The 18,438-nt window shown below is 43.5% G+C and overlaps 1 protein-coding gene across 5 annotated transcripts; it reads left to right on the forward strand.

Moving 5' to 3' along the window:
• Window positions 1-784: 784 nt before the first annotated feature.
• ralbp1 (ralA binding protein 1) lies at window positions 785-17,939 on the forward strand. 5 transcript variants are annotated; one of them, XM_080726044.1, is made up of 10 exons: window positions 785-840; window positions 4,839-5,169; window positions 6,681-7,112; window positions 7,696-8,045; window positions 9,654-9,815; window positions 11,048-11,179; window positions 12,276-12,386; window positions 13,388-13,509; window positions 14,944-15,064; window positions 15,670-17,939. In XM_080726044.1, exons 2-10 carry the CDS (start codon window positions 4,908-4,910, stop codon window positions 15,964-15,966), a joined length of 1,989 nt encoding a protein of 662 aa, XP_080582170.1. In that variant the 5' UTR covers window positions 785-840; window positions 4,839-4,907; the 3' UTR covers window positions 15,967-17,939. The 5 variants fall into 5 exon arrangements, with proteins under 5 accessions (XP_080582170.1, XP_080582171.1, XP_080582168.1 ...); XM_080726045.1 differs by having other exon boundaries at window positions 797-840; window positions 4,763-5,169; XM_080726042.1 differs by lacking the exon at window positions 785-840 and adding an exon at window positions 847-1,114 and having other exon boundaries at window positions 4,686-5,169.
• Window positions 17,940-18,438: the final 499 nt, after the last annotated feature.

The raw sequence follows: 18,438 nt of genomic DNA on the forward strand, positions 1-18,438 counted from the left end.
CCAATCTCTCACCACTAATACACACAACCCACTCTTTGTAATGCCAATGCTATGTTCAAAAGACTGCAGGGTGCCCTAATGTTGATGCTGTTCCCAATTGGCAAGCGGGCGGCGGTGTGCAAAAGACTAATGTGCCAGACACACAATGAAGCTTTGTTTGTCTTTCTTTTTATGATATTGAATCTCGACCTCATTTCGCCAGCGCAGCTGTGGGGATCAGAGAGCAGCCGTGCCAATGTGGAGACGGGACTTTAATGTGTTCCATATGTTCCCCGATGACCATCAGGCTTCTGAATCCAACCACAGTGTTTGGGGAGTTACACGTGATTAGGAATAGCATGTGGTTATTATAAATTTAGATCAAAGTGCTTATTCAAAACAACTTTTGACAGGTTTTTCTTGTACACTAACATATGCAAGCAACACTTCTGTTTAGATCTAAATGATACCACAATCTAAACATGCTTTATGCGTTCCAGATTACTCTGGGGGAGAGGGATCTACTTGGATTACTTGGGTGGGGTAGCCAGGCCCAGCAGAGAGAGAGAGAGAGACACACACACACACACACACACACACGCACACACGCACACACGCACGCACACACACACACACACACACACACACACACACACACACACACACACACACACACACACACACACAACACTTGTAGCTGACTGTGTAGTTCTCATCACATACCAGTACCATAACTAAACTACTCCTCCCACCATGCAGTTCGCGTCATCGCGCAGACTCAGACTAGTTTATTTGGTATTCTAGAGACAGCCGGAAGCGTCGTTTCTCTGTGTGTGAATTGACCGAACGGGATAGTAGTTGGTAAAGTTTATTTTTCTTCCATATTTTGAGAGTTGGCCATTCATATATCGATTGCAAACCAGATTCGGATGCTTGTGTCTGTTTGTCGGTTTCATTTCGGCGTTCGGAACGTCCCAAAACACAGCATGCAGTCAGGGAGGATGAATAGAGGCTTGCTAATCAAATAGCCTAGCTGCTGCTTTAGCAGATAACGTTAGCATATGGGCCCTTCATTCAGAGGAATAGCTGACCTGTGTTGCAGTTTGCATGTATTGATGATGGTCGTGGCTGCCAGGTACGTATGGACAGCTCGCCATTCGTCAGGTACACAGCCAGTGCAGTGAAGTAGGCTGTGTGACTGTGTTGAAGTTCACATTACATACTATAGGACCTAGCCCTAGAATGCCTGTGGTATTACATACATACATGTCATGTATTACACTGTACACAACATAACAATTCAAAGTCAAACCAAGGAGGTTGCACTCAGAAATAAAAGTACATATAGTATACATAAATATATGTTTTGTTGTTCTATGATGGAGCCCTCAAATTGACAAGATGACAAACGTTTTAGGCCATCCAGCCTTCATCTGATGATGGATGGATGATTTGTTGAATAGTTATTTTTGTATAACTTGTCGTCACAGACAGTGCGGTGGTAGAGTTAAGTTGTTATTCTACACAGCCATAGAGGCATCATGGGAGTAATCCATGGCTGTTTGTATATGTAATACATGATAGATAATATGTAATATCACAGCAGGCATCTCGGGGATACATAAGGTATGACCCATCTAGCTCTGGTCCATCGCGTCTCCGGGACCAGAGACGCGATGGACCAGAGCTAGGACCCATCAGGGCAAAATAGGACCTGATCATTAAGACATCTAAGGATAGACTAGCCGCAAATTGCAACACTAGATTTTTTTATACTCGGATGAATCTAGGGTTGCAATACCACCCATAGGGATTCAATGCATGAAAACAGTTTTTTGCTAACTGATTGTATTAAACGACTTCAAACTCACCAATATCGTGGCTCTATGGAAAGCTTGGAATTTACTCTTGCTAACTGCAAAGTGTTTGTTTCTGAAAAATCCACCGAAGAATTGTTATGATTTATTTTCTGTTAATAAAATCCGAGCAGCCATGTTTTTTTTCTAAGTCTTGAACTTAGGAAGCGCTCGTCTTCTATAACACCACGTCCCGCTGCCTCCTGCATTAGGCTATGTGACAGAACCAGCTGGTACACAGGACTGCTGAGTGACTTCCCACGAGCGCTTCCAAACTCCAGCACTTAGAAAAAATAATCACCCGAACTGAATTTCTTGACAGAAAATAAAATCATAACAATTCCACGGTGGAATTTTCAGAAACAAACACTTTGCAGTTAGCAAGAGTAAATTCCAAGCTTTCCATAGAGCCACAATATTGGTGAGTTTGAAGTCGTTTAATACAATCAGTTAGCAAAAAACTGTTTTGATGCATTGAATCCCTATGGGTGGTATTGCAACCCTAGATTCATCCGAGTATAAAAAAATCTAGTGTTGCAATTTGCGGCTAAGGATAGACGTGAGAGAGTAGACCATTACGCGTTTATTATTAACGATAGTTCATAAATCAGATACATGTACTTGTTGTTGAAGAAGCTGTAGGTTACGTTAGGCTACTATCAGAACCGTCACAGCTTGTCCGTGTCTGTCCGGACTGGTAACGCCTGACACATCACAGGTGACATCACAGGGATGTCAGATACTCAGAGCAGGGATCTCCATATATGGGCATAAACAGGTGACATCACAGTGATGTCAGATACTCAGAGCAGGGATCCCCATATATGGGCATACAAGGGATTATGTTAAGGATCTCCATATATGGGCATAAAAGGGATTGTATCCCAGATGATGCCCTGTTTGGGCGAGGTCGCTTTTCGCCCTTAGGTATCTTACTGGTAATAATCACACATGTCAGAGTCATAAGAGATGTCTGTGTTCATGATGTGTATATTTATTTATGGTTTTATTAAGTCATTTGTCATCAGTTGAATGTGTCTGTGCCAAGAGTTCATTTTATACAGCTTTAATAATCACTATGGATGGACAGACATAATGCAGTTACTGTAAATTCACATTTAGGGTTTTACAGATACACACAGAGTGGCTGTTTAATCATTAAATAAGAATCATGAGAGCTGTGTGTGTGTGTGTGTGTGTGTGTGTGTGTGTGTGTGTGCGTGCGTGTGCGTGTGTGTGCGTGTGCGATCACCAAGCCTAAGTTTATGATGCAAGTGCTGATTTTATTTTTTGCTGACTAGCGGTGTGTATATTACTGTATTAGAATTATGATCTACAAGAAGCCATCTTTCTTTCTTTTTTCTTTAACAGAGCCCCCTCTGCTGGGTAGACCTTACCACTGCAGCTTACCAACAGTGCATGTTTATAAAACAAGTGCACAAAAGTCTAAATCAAAAGTAAACCATGTAAAAACGGCTTATTGCAGAAGATACATCCACAAACACATTCTCTTCAGTTGTTATATATGGGTTTCCATAACCTAGTACATTTGTGTTTAACCAGTGATGTGTTAACATAACATAATAATAATGTAACATTCCTGGGGGCGTCTGGTGGCCTACTGGTCAAGGCACATACCACCTAGGCACCGCCACATAGGCATGGTTGCTGCGGCGTCGCCGGTTCGATTCCCGATCCGGACGACCTTTGCCGCATGTCACTCCCCATCCCCATTTCCTGTCAGTCTACTGCATACTATCAATAAAAGCATACTATCAATAAAAGGCATAAAGGCCAAAAAAAATAATTAAAAATAATAATAACAATGTAACATTCCTTTTCTACACCAAATTTGAACCCTGCTCGCCGTCCTGAAAGTGCTGAAATGTTAACCATGTTCTATTATTATGTAATATGCATCTCTCTCTCTCTCACACCTTACAAATTAGTCTTAATAAATAAACGGACAATGGTTGGAACTGCCTTGCATCACTGTTGCTCTACCTTGGGCCCGGGGACCACAATGGGTCCAAACGAGGACACTGAGGCTTTTACTGTGAATATTGGGGTCCGAGATGACAGATTTGATCAAATGGGGGTCCGTGGTCTAATGCATATCGTTGATGTTGGGCAGAAACCTTGTTGTGTTTTTTCCCCCTGTAAATTAATGCCCCACTTACTTCATTCTACAGCGTTACACAAAAGTAGCAGATCTTCAATCTCCAAACGTGTTGAGAAGCTTGTCGATCGGCTACTTATGCTCTATTTTAATTTTAATCCTGAAAAGTAAAAGTTCTGAACGTAATGAGGTTTGAAGGTTTCCACCCGACAGAAACGATATCGAACTGGCGGACCTTGAAATGGAAAAAAGGTTGAGAATAGGGATGGGACGATACGCGATATTATCGTTTATCGTGATAAAAAAACACTCAACGATAATCGTATCGTGGAGATTTAATTTATCGTGATATCGTCCTCCGTCATGCACTGGGATCAATTCACCTTTTTATTTGCCAAGCTGCATATTCCGGTACCACTTAAATCCTTTGGTAAAAGGTACTTATAATATACATACTTGATAACGTCTTTTTTCACTCTCTATCAAATATCTTTGCCAAAAAATAGCTGATCTACAAGTTGTGTTGTGAGCTTGTAGATCTGCTATTTTTTGGCAAATGTTCCATCCCAGGATAATGGATTTTGATTATCGCGATAACATCGTAAATCGCGATTTCTTTCGTCACAATAATCGTGATATGAAATTGTAATATCCTCCCATCCCTAGTTGAGAATCACTGCCTTTCCAGGCTCTTTAGTTACTAATAACTATCTCTCTGCTGCCCTCTGCAGGTGTGATGGAGAGGCTGGCACGCCCTGGGCAGTGCCAGTGTGCCGAGGAGTAACTATCTCTCTGCTGCCCTCTGCAGGTGTGATGGAGAGGCTGGCACGCCCTGGGCAGTGCCAGTGACCGAGGAGTAACTATCTCTCTGCTGCCCTCTGCAGGTGTGATGGAGAGGCTGGCACGCCCCGGGCAGTGACCAAGGAGGAGTGACACGGGCACACGGAGCAGCCATGACGGAGTGCTTCCTTCCCCCGAGCAGCAGCCCCGTGGAGCAGCGCCGGGGGGCCGGCGGCGACCATCCAGGGGGGGTGGCCCGCACCCCGAGCTCCGAGGAGATCAGTCCCACCAAGTTCCCCGGGCTGTATCGCACCGGCGAGCCCTCGCCGCCCCCCCGCGACGGCCACCACCACGAGCCCCCGGACGCCTACGTCTCGGACGACGACAAGGAGCATGGCAAGAAGAAGAACAAGTTCAAGAAGAAGGAGAAAAGGAGTAAGAGATTTGTTCTGTCAAAAAGGACACACTCAAAGTGCCCCCCTGAATATTATATACAGGGGGTCTGGGACCCCTAGGTCCTCAGAGTTACTACAGGGGGTCCTACAAATCTTTGTGTGATAGGAACTTTATTTTTTCTACACTAACCTGAATGAACCCTAGCATCCCTATTATGTGTGGAGCATTAGCCAAAAATAGCCAATCTACAAGCTCACAACGCCTCGCGCTGCGAGGCGTTGTGAGCTTGTAGATCGGCTATTCTTGGCAAAGAGGGAAAAAAAAGAGCAGTCAGACTAAGTGTTGACGGTTCAAGTGGTTCAATGTCTAAAAAACACACGTTAATCCAAACAATGTACACTAATGATAGTGCTGTCAAACAACTTTAAGCTGTCTAAGAAATCTATGAACATTTTTAACACGCAACACAATTTTATACAATACGTAGTGGGGGGGGTCCCTGCTTCATCTCTCTCTCAGTTAAGGGGTCCTTGGCCTGAAAACGTTGAAGACCCCTGGTCTAAAACGTCCTTGTCAGTGTTTTATTTAACCAGAGAAGGTGCATTTATTTTTGCAATACGCTGTTTGGATGTTTATCAATACATATGATAATTATTTAGTAATGATGATATTTAATTATTTGATAGAAAATAATAATTCTGCGGTGGTACGCTGAAGTGTTGTTGGATTAACAAATCACATGATTCCCTCTCCCAACTGAAGCACGTAGCACTGTCAAAAGCATTCCTGAGATTATTCCTTAGATTTTTTTTGACATGTGTTATCATGTGTGTTTTCTTTATTTCATTTGTTTGAGGAGGTCAGTCACATTAAGATTAAAATCTCTTTTACAAGTGAGACCTGGCCAAAAGAGCAGCAGCAAACCTAGTAACAACAAAACATAAAAACTTGTTTGGAAAAAATAGTGAATGAACTAAAAGTGAAAACAATCGGATACATGGGCAAAATACCAGCAATAGCAAGTCTGGTACCATACATAGACTTTACAGAAAAATTAAATCTTCTTGAACATTAACAATAGTTCTTACTTGAACTAAGAAGCCCTATTGTCCCATATGTCTGTTTTATCACAGCTTCCCCAGTGTTTATATTTAGCTCCACCTGGGCATGTTGAGGGAAAAGAGTCTTTAGGCAGCAGCGGGGGAAAAGGGAATAGAAAAAAAAGACAAACCTATGAGGTGATCATTAACAGTCACTGTTTGGCAGTCATTCAGTCGGAGGAACTTCAACAAAACTTGCGTTGCACGTGAATAAAAAGAGATCTGCCAGGTGCAGAGGGAGTTGTGCTAAATTGGTGCCTGACCTCTTTTCGGAGTCCCCATTCTCCCCCTCCTCTGTCTCTCATCTACACTCTCTCTTCCTCTTTCCCTCCTTTCACTGTTCCTGTAGTGCTGTGTTGTAGGTAGAGGATGTAAGGCGTTGTTCATCCATTCTAACCCCAGTTCTGCTCGCCCCATCTCCCCTCTCTCTCTCGCCTTTCTCGTCTTCAGCGGAGGGCTACGCCGCCTTCCAGGAGGACAGCTCGGCGGACGAGGCAGAGAGCCCGTCCAAGATGAAACGCTCTAAGGGCATCCACGTGTTCAAGAAGCCCAGCTTCTCCAAGAAGAAGGAGAAGGACTTCAAGGTGAAGGAGAAGGGACCCAAGGAGGACAAGGCCAAGGACAAGAAGTCCAAGGACCTGACGGCCGCCGACGTGGTCAAGCAGTGGAAGGAGAAGAAGAAGAAGAAGAAGCCTACGGCAGAGGCAGAGCCAGTGCCCGTGGAGGTGCCCACCTTCAGGCCCATCTTTGGCGCCCCCCTGTCTGAGGCGGTGAAGAGGACGTCCATGTACGATGGCATCCAGCTGCCCGCCATCTTCAGAGAGTGCGTGGACTACATTGAGAGCTACGGCATGAAGTGTGAAGGCATCTACCGCGTCTCAGGTAAATGGGTCGTCACTGGGGGAAAGATGGGGTTCATCCAGGATTTTAAAGTCGTTTTCTACAACATTCAGCTGCATACATCCCTTACCTCCATGTGACTAGTGTTATAGTATAGTCATCATATCAAATAGATCATTACTGACTGGCTCATGAGGTTTGGGGGAATCTCCGGAGAGTAGATTGTGTGGAGGCCACAAACAATATTTTTTGGCGTTGTACCTATTGAAAGGTTTGACCAAGGCCTTTTCTCTGTGTTCTTCCCGCCAGCATAAAGGCAGCTTAAATAAAAATTATATTTTTATTTAACTATGTTAACTAATAATTTGAAAAACATTGAACACATTTTTCATCAACGTGGGTCTTAGTTTGAAGTCTGACCACCGGCTCTCTGGGTTTTTGTTGAAGCTAGATTTAGCGTAGAAACTAGCTTACAGTGCAAAGAAAGTCCTCCACATTTGGAATGGTTATCCCGATGTAGTATAATATTATAGATATGAAAATAAACAAAAATGGAATCCTTGGATCAAATAGCGACATCGACCCTAGTCCTTACTGACGCCATTCTACCCCCGTTCCCTCCCAGGGATGAAGTCCAAAGTTGATGAGCTGAAGGCGGCGTACGACCGCGAGGAGTGTCCATGCCTGGAGGAGTACGACCCGCACACGGTGGCCAGCCTGCTGAAGCAGTACCTGCGGGAGCTGCCCGAGAACCTGGTGAGCCGCGAGCTGGCGCAGCGCTTCGAGGACGCCTGTGGCCGGCCGACGGAGGCAGAGAAGGTGGCGGAGTTCCAGCGGCTGATGGCGGAGGTGGCGCCCGGCGCCCGGCTGCTGCTCGCCTGGCTCATCACGCACATGGACCACGTGATCGCCCGCGAGACGGACACCAAGATGAACATCCAGAACATCTCCATCGTCCTCAACCCCACCGTGCAGGTCAGAGCAGAGTAGAGGGAGGGAAGAGGGGTGAGAATAGAAGGACATTTTGGGAAATGGGAACGTAAAAGCAAGGGAAAGATCATAGATTTTGATGGTACGACTAAACTGTAGTCTAATATCTATTTTCGATGTAATTACCCCGCAAGGTTTCTTTATTGGCTTTCAAAACACAAAAAATACAGTAGCCAAATATACAGAAAAATGTATATCTCTAAGTTAAATATAAGATTCATCTTTAACTATCTCGCAACCTGGTGTCCCTATTTTGGGCATGCCATTATAGGTGAAGATTTCCTTTTTTTTTTTGTCTAAAATATAGCTTATGTGTCAGTTATTCTTGTCTGTATTAAAGTCTAAGATACAGCTTAAGTGTAAGTTATTTGTGTCAATATTATTAGTGTTAATTAAATAGAAAAATGTATAATAAAGAAAAAAAAAACTAAACAGCTACTTTCCACAGAAGACAAGTGTTGATAAATGAGAGCAGAGTCCAAGGGTATAAAAAGTATTAAATGCGAGGCAAAGGGGCAACATGGAAAACCTCCCCTTATCGCATAGCAACACGCCAGCCAAGACGATGGGTTTTTATTGGGTCACACAGTTCATTCATATGCGAAACTCTGGCCCACTTTAAAGCAGCTAATGTATTCCCAGAGGAGAAATCCCTGTCACTGCTCCATTTATTCTGAACCAACCACCCTGCATTACATCTACTAGTGGTCATAATCAATCAATGTGGTCGCCATGCACAGTATATTATTCAGAGTGTATATTTTCAGCATAAACATGATTTGTGTGCAAACACAGTGAGTTCAGAATTTCACAGTAGTAACATGGCAGCCAACCATAGTTCAGAGACAACAGGAACGTGCATAAAATGCAAGAGAGACATGCAATGTGCAATAGACGTATATTGCATGCATGTTTATTGAATGTAAATTTGGTTGTATTGACTTTGACTTGTGAAAAGTTTCTATTTTGTTGCATTCTTTACAGTACATTGACATGTCAATATCCACAATTTGCTGTGGGATTAATTTGACTATAATTGTCCCGTCATAGTCAAATAATCGATTAATCCATTGGTTTGGTTACTGGTCTTAACTGATCAAGGCTTTTTTACTTTCTACAATATGGGTTAATTTAATGCTAAATTAATTATTTCTTGAAATATGACCATATCTCTTGTAAATCCTTGCTATAACCCTTAAATTCTACGAGTCCATAGGCCGTTTTAGTTCTCATCCATCAAACACAGATTAGACACAACTAATCACTTATTATTATTTATTTATTTTTTATTTTTTTAAGATTTGTTTTTGGGCTTTTTATGCCTTTATTTGATAGGACAGTAGGCTGACAGGAAATGGGGAGAGAGATGGGGAATGACATGTGGCAAAGGTCGTCCGGATCGGGAATCGTACCGGCGACGCCAGCAGGCATCATAGCCTAGTATGTGGTATGCGCCTTGACCACCAGGCCAGCGGGTGCCCCACTAATCACTTATTCTAACTACCGTAATTCAACTAGTTCCTATGACTATTGGTCAACTAAAAATGACTCTGTTGGAGAACAGCCCTAACTTTGACTGTGTTCCGTGTTCAGATCGGGAACCGCGTCCTCTACGTGTTCTTCACCCATGTGAAGGAGCTGTTTGGGGACGTGCTTCTGAAGCCTGTGGTGCGGCCTCTTCGCTGGTCCAACATGGCCACCATGCCGGCACTACCTGAGACCCAGGAGAACATCAAAGAGGAGATCCGTCGACAGGTGGGTTAATGTCACCGACCAGCCAGTTGCCTGGTTCCTGGGGAAGCCTGAGCTATATGGAGTTGTACACGGGTTTCTATTGGCGACGCAGCGCTTTGTGGGCGACGGAAGTCGCGCTTTCACTGGGGCAGTGGGGCAATATCACCGTCCATGGTCGGGAAAAGACAGGTGTTAACTCGGAGAGAAAGTTCAGGCAGAGAATCGAGTGCAGAAATTCTGGAATTTCCATTCATGTTGTCACCTAATACAATGGCAGCATTCATGTAGAGAAAACCCATCTTATTTCCCCTCTTTGCAGTCTGTCTGTGGTGTATTGGACATATTACAACATGACAGGTACAAGGAAAAGAATTATGTTTTCCAAGTCCTCAGTAAGCTTGAGAGAAGAGATTTGCTGCCAAATGTGCCTTAGGAACTACAAATGCAACTAATTGATGTTCAGTGTAATCTCAAATGAGAGATTGTGGGTCTGGACTCATTCTATCAATACCTGGGACCGGAGTACCCCAAGATGAGAGACCTTTTCTGAAAGACCATTTTGCGGGTTCGGGACGACATATCTCTGTGAACAGGCGTTATCCATCAGGAACATGAACAACTCCAAGCTGCACTCACAACTGACACACAGACACACATCTAAATGACATCATGAAAATCACAACTGCAAAAATGCAAAGTGCAAAATGCATCAGGAAATATTTATGTGGTCTCTAGAAATACAATTTGATAGCTGGAAGCAGTCCTGGCTAATGAGGCTTAGGCGCTATTGTGTAGCCCCCATTTACCGTACAATCTTTTGTTAGTTTTATGTTTGTGTCTGCTAATGTTTGAGATTTTTAATCTCTCATCAAAACTTTTTTGTAGCAAAGGCTGCCTGTAAGTTTACCAATTAAACAAAAATTAAGTTAATACTGATCATAAAAGTAGTGCTTAGTAGCCAAGCTGTGTGACTGATACACATGAGAGCACGAAGGAAATACAAGTTGTGGTAGCGGCACGCACATGTGCACTACTGGTCCCACCCACAAGAAGTTGCATTTTGTCCAATCAGGCTCTTGACTTAAAATGAGTTTGACACCCCTGACATAAACAAAGCTCTGGTCATTAAATATTGCATAGCCAGCCAGACCGCCGTCTCTTCAGGTTCTCGTCTCCGTCTCGTTTCGTGAGCTTGAGAGTTCTGGCGATGTGAGATGAAATGTGATGAGTGTGTAATGTGTGCTCGTGTCCAGGAGTTCCTGCTGAACTGCCTACACAGAGACCTCCAGGCAGGCGTGAAGGACCTGTCTAAAGAGGAGCGACTCTGGGAGGTTCAGCGCATCCTGACAGCTCTCAAACGCAAGCTGAGGGAAGCCAAACGTCAGGTAAGTTGTCTCAGTGGATATGATGTCCTGTATCATGCAAAAACTCATCAAAGTGTCTGCGACAGCCTACCAGTTGTCTCTAAAGGGTCAGAATAATGTTTGAATACTACACATTTAGCCTGTTTATCCTATAGTACTCTAAAGTATCCTGCTAGATGTAATGGTACAATCACCTGTTTATCCTATAGTACTCTAAAGTACTCTGCTAGATGTAATAGTACAATCACCAACACACACAAAGCAGGGGTCACACAGTGTGGGAAAAGCTGGATTTATGAAAATCTTTTATTGGGCACTTGAATATTACACACAAAGCTATATGACCCAATGCCAAAAAGGACAGAAAACCTTCCCATCTAAGTTTTCAACCGCTATAAAAGAAGCAACAAACCGTGCAAACAACACAAACAGTTTTACCTGGATGATTCATCCTGATGCTTATGGTGCATTCAGTGTCACAACATTTTTGATAATGTGAGTTAACTTGTCATGCAAGCCTATCACCCTAACCCTATCAAAGTCAAGCAAATCCTCTTATGACCAGCACACCGTTCAAATTACACCACCATCATCGTCATCTTAAATATGAAGTGATGTCTTCTGAGAGTTCTATGTGTTGTTCTTAGGACTGTGAGAGTAAGATCTTCTGAGAGTTCTATGTGTTGTTCTTAGGACTGTGAGAGCAAGATCTTCTGAGAGTTCTATGTGCTGTTCTTAGGACTGTGAGAGTAAGATCTTCTGAGAGTTCTATGTGTTGTTCTTAGGACTGTGAGAGTAAGATCTTCTGAGAGTTCTATGTGTTGTTCTTAGGACTGTGAGAGTAAGATCTATGTGTTGTTCTTAGGACTGTGAGAGTAAGATCTTCTGAGAGTTCAATGTGCTGTTCTTAGGACTGTGAGAGTAAGATCTTCTGAGAGTTCAATGTGCTGTTCTTAGGACTGTGAGAGTAAGATCTTCTGAGAGTTCAATGTGCTGTTCTTAGGACTGTGAGAGTAAGATCTTCTGAGAGTTCTATGTGTTGTTCTTAGGACTGTGAGAGTAAGATCTATGTGTTGTTCTTAGGACTGTGAGAGTAAGATCTATGTGCTGTTCTTAGGACTGTGAGAGTAAGATCGCCCAGGAGATCGCCAGCCTGTCAAAGGAGGACGTCTCCAAAGAGGAGATGACTGAAAATGAAGAGGAGGTGATCAACATCCTTATCGCACAGGTGAGTGCATACACACATGGTAAATGGTAAATGGTGCATTTATATAGCACTTTTATCCAAAGCGCTTTACAATGTGCATTACATTCACCCATTCACACACACATTCATACACCGGTGGCGGTGGAAACCATGCAAGGCACCAACCAGCTCACCGGGAGCAACTTGGGGTTCAGTGTCTTGCCCAAGTACACTTCGACATGTAGACAGGAGAAGTTGGAATTTGAACCGCCGACCCATGGATCATTGGCCAACCCACTCTACCTCCTGAGCTACAGCCGCCCCATGGGAACACGCATGCACACACACACACACACACACACCCCCCCCCCCCCCCCCCCCCCACCGTGATCCGCTTCATTACTTGTAGACATGCGGGCAGATTTTGAAATGGATAAAACGGAAGAAAAGGAAAATACAGTTTTATGGCGTGTCTCATTGGAGTGGAGTCGTCTAGAAGAGTTTCTATCTCAGTATGTCTGTGTATCTACTTTTCCTGTGAAGTAAATTCCTGAATATTTTTTGCCTATGTTTTATTAAAAAAAATAAATAAAGCTAAACTTTTTTTATCCTCGTAGTAAAAGGTGGGGCAAATAATTACATATTTGGAAATCACTATGATATCAAAGCATACCTACCTACTGAGCTCAGTGGCCTTGTGGTTCTGGGGGAGGTACCCAATGCCTCCCTGCTTGGCACTCGGCATCAAGGCTTGGATTGGTGGCAATTTAAGTCCCTGTGACATTTATTTATTACTAGTGTCAAGTCCAGGGGGTGTGCTTGTACTTCATGGCTGAGGGATGTACGTGTACTTCAAGCTGCCTCACGCTACAGAAACAGGAGATGGGCTCCTGACCTATGGGCTAAAAGGCGAAAGGCTTGAGAACCATTGGTTCCCAGGCCACTTGCATGACATTCTAGCAATGTGATACCATCATCATGATTTCATGGATCCACACTGAAGCCACACCGTTATCAGACCCTGTCTTGTTTTTACTCTCCAGGAGAACGAGATCCTGACGGAGCAGGAGGAGCTGATCTCCTTGGAGCAGGTGTTGCGGAGACAAATCGCCACCGAGAAGGAGGAGATTGAGAGACTGCGAGCCGAGATCGCAGACATTCAGAGGTAAGGGGCTCGGAAACGGAATGCCTTCGAGATCAGCGGTTCTCAAACTATGGGTCGCGACCCAAAGTGAGGTCGCGGGAAGGTGCCTTTGGGGCACTGACATTGGCAAGCAAAATATATATATATTTTTTAATCAAGCAACGGTAAAAAAATAAATAAAGAAGAAGAAAAAAGGCAGGTCGTCGAGACCAACAGGCGCACAGCCCATAGACTGTAGAAAAATATGGACGATGCGAAGCCATTGGTTTCTATGCAGCGCAAATGGCCCTTTTCTACCCCTTGGAATGGGTGTCGCCATCATAGAATTGTAAAGGCATCAGAGATGCTATTGGCTGCCAACGGTTACGTGCAACCGCAGGGATACATGGGAGAATGTGGTCGGAGCCTCCCGAAATACAGCACACGAAGAAGAACACAGCCGGCTGGTATCAGTTTAGTTGGCCACGCCCCCCCGCAACTTTATCATTTATTTTAAAATAAATTGGACCACATTTCGACAGAACGAATATGATGGTGATTGAAAGGCAATTTTTAACTAGCGATAGGAACCATACAGTATTCATGAAAATGTTAATTAAGGTTAGAAAACGAAAGGGGAAAATGAATGGGATGCAATGGAGAACAATTCTTTTTGCGATCGGCCGGGGGGAAAAACAGCGCAACTAGCGGCCAATAATAGGAAGTTTTACTTCCGTATTGGAGTCGTTTTAAATCGGCAGAACTATGCCCCTGGCACAGCCACTTGACTACGCAGCTCCGCCTCCAACTAGGGATGGGACGATAAGCGATATTATTGTTTATTGTGATAAAAAACACTCACGATAATCATATCGTGGAGATTTACTTTATCATGAAATCGTCCTCCGTCATGCACTGGGATCAATTCACCTTTTATTTGCCGAGCTGCATATCCGGTACCATTTAAACCCTCTATTGGTAAAACGTACTTATATAATATTCATACTTCATACTTTTTTTTTTTCACTCTCAACCAAATCTCTTTGCCAAGAAATAGCCGATCTGCTTGTAGATCTGCTATTTTTTGGCAAATGTTCCAAACCCAGGATAATGAATGTTGGGGATATTTTGATTATCGTGATAATATCATAAATCGCAATTTCTTTGGTCACAATAATCGTGATTTGAAACTTTCATATCGTCCCATCCCTACCTCCAACACCGACGGCGAGAAAAAGCAGAAACACAAGACACACAAACGTCCGCTCAGATTTATTTAGGATTCTACTCCCAGATTGTGTTGATCGCCAATACAAGCTTTTTTCACCGGACCATAACTAAGTAATGGATCGCGGTTACAATTTCTCTTTTCTGGGTGAAAGAAGAAAAGGTTAAGAAAGGAAAAATGTATACCTGGCGGAGAATGTGTTAATAGGTGTGTGTGTGTGTGTGTGTGTGTGTGTGTTCTTCATGCAGTCGCCAGCAGGGTCGCAGTGAGACAGAGGAGTACTCCTCAGACAGTGAGAGCGAGAGCGAGGATGAAGAGGAGCTGCAGATCATCCTGGAAGACCTGCAGAAACAGAACGAGGAACTGGAGGTGAGACACGCTGCAGACGGACTGATGGTTACTGCTTACCACTGCAGACCACAGTCTCTACTGTTGTGGCGTTAAAGAGCTCTGAACCATTTCTTGAACTAAAGTTTATTATTCGGCATGTGCAGTATACAGTATATATAATATATCTCTGCTGTCAGGCCAAAACCAGCTAACTCCAAAATATTCATTTTCCAGAAAATTTGAAAAACATCAAGCTCAAGTGGAGTTAGGAGGTTTTGTCCGAAGTGTTTTATTTTCAATATTCTTTTAACAAACACACAGACATGAAGAGTGTTCAATAAATAGCCCAGAGTTTTCAGGTTTTGGTCCGACAGCAACGATATTTAAAATCCTAATTGTTAGGTTAAGTAGGCTTAGGCTACAGAACTCTACAACTGTCTATACAGAGAAACCTGTGATCTGAATAGTCGAGTGGTTCAAAGTTTCCTAATTTAAGCTGGGGACCCCCTGGAACCCCTTCAAGGACCTCTGGGGGTCCCCGGACCCCTCTTTGAGAACCACTGAAATACAGCACAACATGGAGACCGCTAGCCAAATTCCGACAAGCCATGTGTACTCAAATTCTCGACGTGTTCCCCTTGCAGAACAAGAACACCCACCTGAACCAGGCCATCCACGAGGAACAGGAAGCCATCTTGGAACTCCGTGTTCAGCTCCGCCTCCTGCAAAGCCACAAACTGCAGCAGGAACTGACTGCCCCGCCCTCGGTCGAACAGGCCCCGCCTACACAGCCTAGCCCGGAGGCCCGCAGTGAGGAGCAAGCCAAGCGCTCCGTCACCGCCGCGGCTGCACCAGTCGCAGAAGCCCCCGTCTCCTCGGCCAACGGCAAGGACCCCTCGAAACCTTCGCCAAACAAAGACAGGAGAGAGAGCAACATGTGAGGTGTCATGTCTGGTCAGCATCGGGCGGCTATGTATTGCTATGTATCTCTGTTGCTAGTCAGCTGTCCTGCTGAGTCACCCGTAGCCCGCTAAAGGTTTCAGCTCCATCAGCGAGTGCACGTGGCCGAGACATTTGAATACCAGAGTTGTTTCCGTCAAATAGCCAACAATGAAGAATCTTTCAATTCTACTCTTGGCACACTGTCCGTGTCAATACAAATTGAGGATCTTGGTTTTCCCTTATCTCTGCCACGTGAACACACATGCGCACGTACGCGCGTGTGCACACACACACACACACACACTGATAAGCGTAGGGATAGCGTAGTCGCTTTTAGAGGACAATTGGCCACTGTGTGACACGGGGTGGGACCATTCATTTAGAACATCGGTGCCAAGAGAGTGTGAAGGAACGGAGTTGTCAAGGGTTTGGTGACAAACGTAAGGGGGTTGGTACACAGACTGAGAGGAAGGCACTTTACAACTAACAAGCAGAAAGGTTGTCTTCTTTTGTCATTAGAGCTCAGAAAAAATATATAGATAATTTACTTCATCCTTTGCGTAGTTTCTATTTGGACACATTAGGATTGCAACCACTGTGCCATAACTGACACTGCAAAACTGGACAAGTTGCCCAAGAGAACCACTAATGCAAAAGGCTCTTTGATTTATGAAGAATTTGTTACATATGTTTAATAGTATTCTGGATGATATGGGAGACTATTCAAAGAAAGACGTTGATTTTAAATGATATGCTTTTTAGTAATATATATATACAGTATGTATATATAAATATATATATAAATATATTGTAGATGCTTTCGTTTGTTTGAACTACAAAATGCACATAAAGTTTGCGACGGATATTCCTCGTGACTGCCCAGTGGAAGAAAAACATGTACAGCGTGTGTATAATACGTATATATAAATATGCAACAGAAGTGCATGTGTCACTGCGAAATGTAAACATTTGGACACAAGTTACTGCTGGAGGCAACCTCAACACTTGAGGGGCTGTGTTCACCGTTTACAATGGGAGCGCTGTGTTTCTTTAGAAACCCCAGCAGCGTCATAAGGTATAATTTGCATCTGCACGTTCACGCGTGGCGTTTCTTTTATCTGCTTGCTGAGAGATGAAAGGTTATTTTTTTGCCGAGCCGCCCTGGCTTTTTCAGCCAGGAAAGAACGCCTTGGTGGACACTGCCCCTCAAGTTTGTACGTTTCCAATGCAGTCGCCATAACATAAATGATATTGTTGTTTTTTTTTTGTTTTGTCTGTTACCCCTGCCTTTCACAAACAAAATGGAAAGTGTTGAATGCGGACAGACTTATAATTAGACAGACGTAATAGAATAAAGTGATGCCAAGTGTCTTAATATGTGTGTAAGAGGATATGCAGATGATGTGTTGACTTTTGTTGCATATTCAATGATATTTTCATCTCTCAGTGGAGGGGAGTCATCGTCTGTTTCGAGTGGAGTACATGGGGGGGGGGGGGGGGGGGGGGGGAGTGAGATTACAAGTCAATCATTTCAGAGTAACTGGTCTACGACTATTACAAAGTGTTGTCTTATCAGTTTCATTCTTTGTGATAAGTAAAGCGAAGGCACAACCTACTTACTTAATGTTCATATGTATTGTTACAATTGCAAACATACTGTATTTTCAGCTCTTGATGTTCTTTTTTTTTTGTATTATTAATAATAATCTCTTAAGGCGTAGCCTATTCTTGGTCGACTGCCCCTGCTTTGGACATGGGCAAATTGAAGCAATCTGTCGTTAAGACTCATGATTTGAAACGTTCATTCATTGTTTTTAATACGGTAATCACCTGTGATTTAAATGGATCAATTCCAGATTTGGGCTCATAAGCTTCTCATAAGGTTTATTTTCATATTGTTCCAAGGCTTTTCTGTAGCTTATCGTTGCAGACAGAATACCTAATGCTGTGAAGAATAAAAGTGTCAATCTGAACTGAATAAGATGGATATTGAATCTAATTGTGATATCCTAATTGGTTCGTCTTTCCTCCCTAAAAGGCTTAGTTGGGTGCGTCTGTAACTCTTGAGAATGGACAAGAAATGGATCCACATTTTGGTTCCAGTTGTCCGTGAACCAGTAAAGGTCCATTTGGTTCCTTTTATCCACTTGGAGTTAAAGAAATAGGATTTTACCATGTCGATTTGGGTCCCAGAGATAAAGACCCTTAAAGACCCGAGACCGATTCTACAAACTGCCTTCTAAATCAGTAGTTCTGTCTTCCAAGATGTACAACTTCTGCTAGTGTTTAATAGCCAATGCTGAAATCTAAAATGACACGAACGCTTTCCTGGTTTTAATAGGTTAAAAGTGGTGAGGGGTCGATGTTTTATCCTATGGGGGTCAGTGGCCTAATCTAATAACTGGGGGTCCTAGGAATGACAATGCTTGACCTTAACCCCTTCTATTTTTGCTTGTGAGTGTATTTCCAAC

This window comes from Nannobrachium achirus (assembly GCF_963921795.1).
Source record: "Nannobrachium achirus genome assembly, chromosome: 5".
NCBI classification, from domain to species: Eukaryota; Metazoa; Chordata; class Actinopteri; order Myctophiformes; family Myctophidae; genus Nannobrachium; species Nannobrachium achirus.

What these genes read in the sequence shown, in the direction of transcription:
- ralbp1 (XM_080726044.1), top strand. Translation starts at nt 4,908, where the DNA reads ATGACGGAGTGCTTCCTTCCCCCGAGCAGCAGCCCCGTGGAGCAGCGC. An exon ending in CAAGAAGAAGGAGAAAAGGA is followed by an intron (nt 5,170 to 6,680) that starts GTAAGAGATTTG and finishes TCTCGTCTTCAG; the next exon opens with CGGAGGGCTACGCCGCCTTC. An exon ending in TCAACATCCTTATCGCACAG is followed by an intron (nt 12,387 to 13,387) that starts GTGAGTGCATAC and finishes TTTACTCTCCAG; the next exon opens with GAGAACGAGATCCTGACGGA.